The following is a 10,266-nucleotide window of genomic DNA, read 5'->3' on the forward strand; positions in this document are numbered from 1 at the left end:
ACCGTGCGCAGACATCAACGGCGGCCAATATATACTATACGTGTACACAGACATTATCGAGCACCAGAGGGTCGGTGACAGTTATGTACCGCTGCTGCGGACTGTTGTAATAAAGGTTCGTAACAACAAGATGGTCACTATACGGTACGAGAAGCCCGATTACGTACCGTTGTGCAAAGCGCATTTTGACACCATATCCATAGAGATAAAGAACGACCAGAATGAGAACATCTCATTTAAGTTTGGGAAAGCGATTGTGAAACTACACTTTAGACGTTGCAAAAAAGATATTTATTAACTAAACAGAATGGTCGTTGTTAAAAATTATGGTGATCCGGCTCTCTACGCGCAATATTATAAAATGCAAGCTGGAAATGGTTTACCCGGTTTTCACGGAAGCGCATACATGTACGGATGCGGTTTAGGCGGTATTTTTCGAAGCCTTTTCAGAAAAGCAGTACCTCTTTTCCGGAGAGGTTTAGAGTTAGCTAAACCGCATTTGAAGACTGCAGCGCACAATATCGCGAAAGACTTTATCGGACAAGCCACAACAGCCGTGGTGAATAAAATACACGAAGCAAACCAATCAAAACAAGATGGTTCAGGAATAATATATACAAGAAAAGGCGTGCCTAAAAGAAAACGGAAGCGAATGATAGCGCTTCCGCCTTGGGGTATCCCCTTTTTAAATAAAAACCAGAGACGACGTAACTCAAAGAAGAAGAGAAAGCCGAAGCGTACTGTTGGTGATATTTTTTAAACAACATGTCTTTCATACACGCAGAGTCCGTAGAATGCGCAAAAACAGAGCTTAACCATTTTGACTTACCCCCGACACAAACTAGCATAGAAAAAAGTCTATACGTTGAAGTTCAACCTTTAGCGGCGTTATCTGACACAGCGCCGCTTGAATTCTATATAGCGGCCAGCGGCGAGCACTACTATGATCTGAACAACACTCTGCTGTACGTGATGTGTAAGATCGTACGAGCCGATAATCTACAGATGGCCCAAGGGGCACGGGTAGCCCTTATTAATTACCCCAAAGCGACTTTATTCAGTCAGGTAGATGTAACTTTGGGTGATAGGCTCATATCACAATCCAACAACCTTTACGCTTACCGCGCGTACATTGAGACTATATTGAATTATAGCTCAGACGCTTTGTCAACAAAGCACACCACAGGATTATTTTACAAAGATGTGGCTGGAGAACATAACAACAGGGCACTGGACGGCCCGAATATGGGATTCAGAAAACGCGCAGGAGCAACAGCGCAGAATCGCACGGTTGAATTACTAGGTCCGTTACACTGCGACCTTTTCCATCAACATAAATTAATATTAAATGCCATTGACCTGAAGATTAAACTCACCAGAAACAAAGACTCCTGCTTAATGTCGGCTGAAGCTGATGCCTTTAAAATACAGATCGTCGCAGCATCCCTGTTTGTGAAAAGAGTGCAGGTCTCACCAGCTGTGCGGATTGGTCACGCTCAGGCTCTGCTTAATGGGAATGCTAAATATGCTGTCGACCGCGTCGGGATGAAAATCTACAGTGTGCCCACCGGAAGCAGAGTATTTAATCTAGAAAATCTATTTTTGGGTCAAGTGCCGAAAACGGTCATAGTAGGCTTTTTGGACAACAAAGCATTTTCAGGAGCCCTTGATCGGAATCCCCTTTGTTTTGAACATAAAAATGTGAGCTTTGCATCGCTTTATATGGATGGAACGCCACACCCGGCAAAGCCATTTCAACCAGACTTTGTACATGGTAATGCTGTAAGAGAGTATATGTCGCTCATACAGATCACAAATAAACAGAAATGTGACGCAGGTATACTGATTGACCGTGAAGAGTATCTCAACGGCTACACGCTATTTGCTTTTAATCTGTCACCGGAGCAGGAGTGCGGCGAACATCTTTCCTTGATAAGGACTGGCAACCAATTTCGCTTTGCAGAAGCGCTGGATCGGACAGTCAACGTAATCATTTATGCAATATTTGATAATATCATTGAAATTAATCAAAGGCGTGATGTGGTGTATGATTATCTATAAGTGGAATAAACTATTTTAATATTTTATCGCATATTTTAACAAATATCATTACGTTATAAGAAATCTTAAAAATGAACACGCTACAGATAAATTGTATTCTGTATGCGGAACCAAATACGTGTCATTATTTTAAAGGAACCTACGCTTGTGATATGTTACCTTTCTAATAAACTGACGCATTATCCCTGTGCGTTTGTAATCAACACGCATAGCAGTGAACAGCCCGGTGAACACTGGTTGGCCGTTTATTTTAATGAAGGAGGGCTTTGCTATTTCTTTGACTCTTACGGTCTACCACCGGACAGCGTCATTTTCCCAAAGAATATCATAAAGTTTTTACATTTTAATTCAAAGAACATTTGTCACCAAAACAGACGATTACAAGGCTTTTCAAGTACTGTATGCGGTCAATACCGTATTTACTTTATATTTCTGATGTGTAAAAAGCACAAATATGATGAATTTCTAGACCGATTTAGTACCGATACAAAACGTAATGACCGTTTTGTCGCAATGTTTATAAGGCGCCTGCCAAAAAGTCATTGCATGAGTCGCTATACGACTAATTGTATACAGAAGTGTGTAACTTGTAAACACCCCTGTGGTTGAAAGATTTTATGTACAATGTTTCATAACTATAATAAACAACGGTTTTAAACTATATGTAGTTGTGTGATCTTCTTCTAAAAACATTGATTAGAAACAAGGAACAAAACAGGTCATTCTAAATCATAAGTATATTTTATTGAAACAAAAAAAGCATAAATTCACAGATACATCAACTTTACAATATTATAAAATTGTAATCAGAATGACATTTGAAGTATTTTATATGTTACATCGATATAATAATATATAATAATAATAATAATAATAATAATAATAATAATAATAATAATAATAATAATAATATAATAAACAAACTTTTTAAAACATAATTACAATAACATAGATTAAAAACAATATACAATAGAAATAGATTATAGACTCAACCACGGGGACTCCTGTAATAATTGTACATGTCTTTTCCTAGGCATTAAGTAACCATGAGTCGTTGTTAAACCGGGTGTGCTTAAAACATTTAAGCGCCTTTTTCTATGCGATTGTATAGCAGGCGTTAATAGAAAGTCATCACCATCGGCGTATGTTTCTGCTTTTAAACGGTCTAGGTACATTCTATTTGGTGCATTGCCAATTACGGTGGACGGTATATTTAATTCAGCCATGGCATGCATAATTTCAGTCCACCCATTCGGCATTTTACGACTCGACACACTGTGACTTTGCGTAATGTGTCTTATTAAATCCAACATGAACCCTGTACAGTATTACCTTTATAAAGAAATTCACCTTTAGCATTCCAGTTTGTGATATGTTTAGAACTGGCCATTTTACTCAAAAGAATTTAAAAGTTCTTTCTATACCGGGCATTAACACCACCCACAACTTCCTGATAAACCGAGTCAGGTTCGTCCGACTAACCGGGGTTGTTTGTTTGAGTAACAGTTGGTGTTTCGGGCGTTAAAAGAGTTAAAGTTGACAATTCTCTATCAGCCTGCTTACTCAACACCAGATATTTCTGCAAAGCGGCTGTGTAACGTTTAGCTTTATCATATTCTGATAAATCATTATTCTGTAGTATGTTTGTGATCTCTACATCCAGACCTTGCGTGACTGTTTTACGTATATCATCATTAACCGGTTTGTTGCGTAGACGTTCTATCTGCTGCTGAGGCACCAGATACATTTTCTCAGCGTATTCCATCAACGATTAGTCAGGAGACCCGTTATTAATGGTATAGCAAAACCAAGCAACGAGCCAATAAATCCACCGGACTGTTTCACCAACCACTTCTTTTTACCAATGGTGCATTTCTTATTACAAAGCAATTTTATAAGGTTGCGCTTCTTTTTAAGATAATTCAACTGTCGTTGTGATAACGGTATTTTACCTTTCAGCGTGTTGAGCGCAATCTCACAAATGGCTGTCACCAAATCATTTGAAGCAGTAGATAAAATAGTGTTTCTTTGAGTCGGTGTCGCCTTTATTAATGCTTTTAAAAGCGCCCAATTACGGCGTAAATGCGCCGACATGCTCGCTGATGGTTATACTATGGGGAATGACTAAAAGTTGTAGAATTACCGCTTTTTAGAAGCCTGCTTTTTAAGGACATACGCAACTGGTATATCTGGCGGGAATAAACCGCTTCGTAAACGGTACTCATCAAGTGTTTTGTTTCTTAAATCAACCAGTAAATACTTATAAGGCGCACTGGTTGCATCTTCAAAAGACTCTAAAAAGAACCTTGATTTACCGGGATACATCTGCCTAGCCAGCGTCGTCATTTATCCCTAGGGTTTTTGAAAAGAACCATATATTTTGTATTTAAATGTATAGTTCTGCTCTTTTTACCCTGACATAACACATTTTGCACAAGGTACATGATACTGAGATTTCTATGATGTACATACTTTGTAAAAGCTTTCTCAATCTCTGAATTATTACTAGCTGACTCCATCAGATCATCAACCACCGCTAAATTAATCTTATCAGGGGGGGAAAGTTGATCATCATTAAAAGTTTCAGGCAGTCCTTCTATAAAACGCATACTGGGAAAATCATGCAACAGGTGATCCTACATAGATTGCCAACAAGCGTAAAACTGGGAGTGAGGGGGGGAGTGAGGGGGTATGTGTGCTGTGCGAGGAGGAGTTGTTAGGGGTGCATGTGTACTGTGTGAGGGGGTATGTGTGCTGTGTGAGGGGGGGTGAGGGGGTATGTGTGCTGTGTGAGGGGGCATGTGTACTGTGTGAGGGGGGAGTGAGGGGGTATGTGTGCTGTGTGAGGGGGGGAGTGAGGGGGTATGTGTGCTGTGCGAGGAGGAGTTGTTAGGGGTGCATGTGTACTGTATTTCTGCATTGCACTGTATTGTGGAAGAGCTGCAGGAGGTATAACATTAAATGGGGAGAGCTGTGTGAGGCGTAATCTGTGTAGGGGGTAGAGCTATGTATAATTGGCACTGCTGTGGGCATAACATGTAAGCAGCATTAAAGTGGTATTAAGGGGGAATTCATTTGTTATCACCAGCAACTGTCACTCTCAGGCACCCAATGTAGCGTTTCAGCTGTAGCTGCTGTCGTGAACTATTGCCAGCTGGCACCAGCATTCCAGCTTGTACCCCCCAGGTGTGGAAAGCCAAAATGAGCTTTTTTGAGCATGTAACCCCTGGCACTGAGCATGTAACCCCTGGCTCTGAGCATGTAACCCCTGGCACTGAGCATGTAACCCCTGGCACTGAGCATGTAACCCCTGGCACTGAGCATGTAACCCCTGGCACTGAGCATGTAACCCCTGGCTCTGAGCATGTAACCCAGTGGCTCCCAACCCTGGTCCTCAAGTACCCCAACATTGCACGTTTTCCAGGTCTCCACACAGAATCACAAGTGACATATTTAGCTCCAATTGTGGAACTTTTAAAATGTGTTTGAATAATGAGTGCACCTGCCGGGTGACCTGGAAAATGTGCACTGTTGGGGGAACTTGAGGACCAGGGTTGGGAACCACTGATGTAACCCCTGCCATCAAACATGAAATCCCTGGCACTGAGCATGTAACCCATGGCATTGAGCATGAAACTTCTGGCACCGTGCATGTAACCCCTGGCACTGAGCATGTAACCCCTGGCACTGAGCATGTAACCCCTGGCACTGTGCATGTAACCCCTGCCATCAAGCATGAAATCCCTGGCACCATGCATGTAACCCCTGCCATCAAGCATGAAACCCCTTGAACCGTTCATGTAGCCCCTGGCACTGTGCATGTAACCCTTTACATGCACAGTGTTCCTAATCCCCTTTCCCACAAAGCCATGCCCTAAATTTTTGCAGTGCGCCTTGGTATATTTTTTTAAATTGATGGGTTATTTTGCTCTGTGGGGCATAATTTGAATTAGGGGTGCTATTATGTGGCCCACATCATTCTTGTCATGGGTGTGTGGAAGGGATACGGTCATTGGGTCTACAGCAAGTTGGTCGACAAGCGTTGGGTCAACACCATTAGGTCGACATGGTCCTAGGTCCACATGGGTCTAGGTCGACATGGGCTTAAGTCGACAGGACATTAGGTTGACAGTCAAAAGGTCGACATGGGGGTTTTCACTGTTTTTGAGCTGACGTGCCAACAGGCAGTATTTAATTCACTACCATCCACTAGGGTATGGTGGGAGAATAAAATAGTGTGCCAAGCGCAGTGAGGCACCGTGCCCGACGCATGACGAGTGCAGCGAGCAATGCTAGGGGATGCGGTGCACTGGAAACTGTGTCCATGTCGACTGTGTTGACATTTGGGTCAAAATACAGTGAAAAACCCCATGTTGACCTTTTGACTGTCGACCTAGACCCTGTCAACCTATTGCTTGTGTCGACCTATTGACATGTCCACCTAAACGGATGTCGACCTAGACCCATGTCGACCTTGACCCATGTCTACCTTGACCCACTAACATCTGCATAGTGACCGTATCTGATGCAGTACACACGCTAGAGGTGTCACTGATACTGCTCAAATCACTTAGGCCCTTATTCTGGTTGGTGCGGTCGAGCCGCATATGCGGCTCCGACCGCACCAGAGGTATCCCCGCCCACACTACGGATCGCCACGGCCGTCCGTACACGGACGGCTGGCGATCCGCACGAAAATGGTGGAGGCGTACGCCTCCACCATGGTGGGAGCTGCCCCCTGCATTCGATGGTCGACGACCATCGAAGGCAGGGCCGCACACCGCGGCAGCTCCCGCAAGCTGAGACCACACGGACAATCGTCCGTGTGGTAGCTTGTATGGGGGCTGAAAGCTGACATCCGGCGACGTCAGCTTTCCGCCCCCATGAGTGGCGTCATGCCCTCATTACCATGCGTACGCCCCGCGTTTGCATGGGAACGCCCATGAAACGCGGGGCGTATACATAGGGAAATGAGGGACTGAAGCCCCTCACGCCCCTATACGCCCCCTTTGCGGCGTCTAATTTTTTTAAACGGAGAATTCCCCTGCACATGCGCAGAGTGAACTCTGCGCATGTGCAGAGAGAAAACATCGGCGGTACGGCCGCATGCGGGCCGTACCGCTTCAATCAGAATAAGGGCCTTAGACCCGTACAAAAAAGGTGGTTTTGTTCACTGCTTTTCACACCCACTAGATGTTTTTGGAAAACACATTATTTTACAAGCAGACTCTTGCAAAAATAAAATTGGGAGACGTCACTTCCGCAGAAAACTTGCTCACTAGGAACTCTTTGTAGGTTGTAAGATCTCTGTCAGTTGGAAAGAAAGGACTTGAACCTCGGATGTTCACATTCTGTGCGTCATACTCTGAATGCCGCTATTGGCAGCCTGGCAGCACCTAGCAGCCAATCAGGAGCTGTTAGGCCACAAGCCGGCCAATAGCGGCATTCAGGAGCTGCAGGGTGTATATAAACATCATCCGGCTGCTCCTGTCAGTTCACGATGGTCGAGTGTTGGTTTTTTTTTTTTTTGCACAGTAGAGTGGACTACTTCAGGAGAGAAGAGGACAGATCTATGCTGGAGGAGCTTCATGGGCATGATTTCCTTCCATAGGTCCCCCTATGGATTTCTTCGGACACCGGAACCGGATCCGGATCCGAGGACACTGGACCCCAGGACACCGGACCTCAGAGCCCAGGACACCGTACCCCAGGAGCCCAGGACACTGGACCCCAGGACCGATGGACAGGGACCTACCTGCAGTTTTAAGATAGGTAAGTATCAGTATGTATGGGCTATGTATGTAATAAAGTTTTATTTTACTAGTGTCAGTGTATTTATTTAACTATTGGTTTTGCTGTGGAAATATGAGTCTCAGCAAGTCCATTAATGGGCCGCATGCTGGGACTGGTGGTTCTCCAAGTCCCAGTATGTGTTCCAGGCACCCGGTAACCAAAGCCCAGGGTTGCCTGGGATGGCACTTGGCTTCAGCCTGGGCAGGTAAGCTCTGGAGGGGGGTACCCCTTCCTTTTGGGTGTCCCCACTCCTTCAGGACCCCTGCCCAGGCTGACTGGTCGGTAGGGTTAATGTTTTTGCCGCTGGACCTTATATAATAAGTGTCCCCCGGCTGTGACAATACCCACCTGGCTGGTTGGGCCTGGGGCTGGTTCTTAAAATTCAGGGGACCCTTATTCATTTTGTCCCCCATATTTTGGGGAACCCGGGCCTGGGTCTGGTTTTAAAAAAATCAGCGGAGCCCTACATGAAGTGTTCCCTGATTTTTTTTAAACCAGCCCCGGTTCTATGAGCCTGGTGCTGGTTATGGCCGTGGAGGGGGACCCCACACCATTTTTTTTAATTTTTACACACTGCAGCCTGCACAGATCTGACTGATCTGTGCAGACTGCCTATATAAATTTGTATTAGTGCCCGTTTATACGGCCGCCAATGCGAATCAATACGAATGGATATGACATTGGGGTTTACAAAGCAGTCATATTTGACTGCTTTGTAAGTTCCCCTCCGGAATACGAATATTCATAAGGCTGAAACAGCCGTACGCATTTTTATATTTATTAGTGGTGGGCAGATTAACGCGTTATTATCTCGTTATCGTGGAGATCTAATAACGCTGATAATATCTTTAACGCGATAACGCGTACATACCGTGACCGGCAAGATCTCAGACCCGGAAGCCGGAAGAACAGCGCATTTTCACACCAGGACACAGCAGCCGAGGTCCGTGCGCATGCGCATCAGCACTTGGAGGACACCAGGACGCGGCTGCCGTGGTCCCTGCGAATGTGCTGCAGCACTTGGAGGACACCAGGATACCACTGCTGACGTCCCCATGCATGTGTTGCCGCACTTGGAAGACGCCAGGATACCGTTGCAGAGGTCCCCGTGCATGTGTTAGCAGAGCGGCTGCCAAATAGGAGGAGGAAGGAGATCCCCGGGTGCATAAGAAAGATGCTGAATATCCAAAAGGGCTACATCACATCATCACCATATCACCGTGAGTTTGCCTCAAGAGAAGGCTGTAATTATAACTAGCACATGACTATTATAAGGGGGGTCTTTATGAATGTAAGCAAGGAGACCGTGTAGTCTGTTCATGAGGGGAGGATGTCACTGCAGGCCCATACCAAAGGAATACTTGAGGGGAGGATGCCATACCAGAAGGGTACTTGCAGAGGAGTACATGAGGGGCGGATGCTACTGCAGCCCCATACCAGAGGGGTACACAAGGGGAGGATGCCATACCGAAGAGGTACATGAGGGGTGGATGCCATACCAAAGGGGTACATGAGGGGAGGATGCCATACCAGAGGGGTACTTGCAGAGGGGTAGATAAGGGGAGGATGCTACTGCAGCCCCATACCAGGGGGGTACACAAGGGGAGGATGCCATACTGAAGAGGTACATGAGGGGTGGATGCCATACCAAAGGGGTACATGAGGGGAGGATGCCATACCAGAGGGGTACTTGCAGAGGGGTACATGAGGGGAGGATGCCGTACCAGAGGGGTACATGAGAAAAGGATGCTACTGCAGTCCCATAACAGAGGGGTGGATGCCATACCAGAGGGGTACATGAGGGGTGGATGCCATACCAGAGGGGTACTTGCAGAGGAGTACATGAGGGGCGGATGCTACTGCAGCCCCATACCAGAGGGGTACACAAGGGGAGGATGCCATACCGAAGAGGTACATGAGGGGTGGATGCCATACCAAAGGGGTACATGAGGGGAGGATGCCATACCAGAGGGGTACTTGCAGAGGGGTAGATAAGGGGAGGATGCTACTGCAGCCCCATACCAGGGGGGTACACAAGGGGAGGATGCCATACTGAAGAGGTACATGAGGGGTGGATGCCATACCAAAGGGGTACATGAGGGGAGGATGCCATACCAGAGGGGTACTTGCAGAGGGGTACATGAGGGGAGGATGCCGTACCAGAGGGGTACATGAGAAAAGGATGCTACTGCAGCCCCATAACAGAGGGGTGGATGCCATACCAGAGGGGTACATGAGGGGTGGATGCCATACCAGAGGGGTACTTGCAGAGGGGTACATAAGGGGAGGATGCTACTGCAGCCCCATACCAGAGGGGTACACAAGGGGAGGATGCCATACTGAAGAGGTACCTGAGGGGTGGATGCCATACCAAAGGGATACATGAGGGGAGGATGCCATACCAGAGGGGTA

General features: G+C 46.0%; 1 protein-coding gene across 1 annotated transcript; it reads left to right on the forward strand.

The window, feature by feature from the left end:
* Positions 1–765: 765 nt before the first annotated feature.
* Positions 766–2,061, forward strand: LOC146058843 (uncharacterized protein F54H12.2-like). The gene has a single exon (XM_083171075.1). The coding sequence runs from the start codon at positions 766–768 to the stop codon at positions 2,059–2,061; it is 1,296 nt and encodes a 431-aa protein (XP_083027201.1).
* Positions 2,062–10,266: the final 8,205 nt, after the last annotated feature.

The sequence above is a fragment of the Crinia signifera genome, chromosome 1 (assembly GCF_055691185.1).
Source record: "Crinia signifera chromosome 1, ASM5569118v1, whole genome shotgun sequence".
Lineage (NCBI taxonomy): Eukaryota > Metazoa > Chordata > Amphibia > Anura > Myobatrachidae > Crinia > Crinia signifera.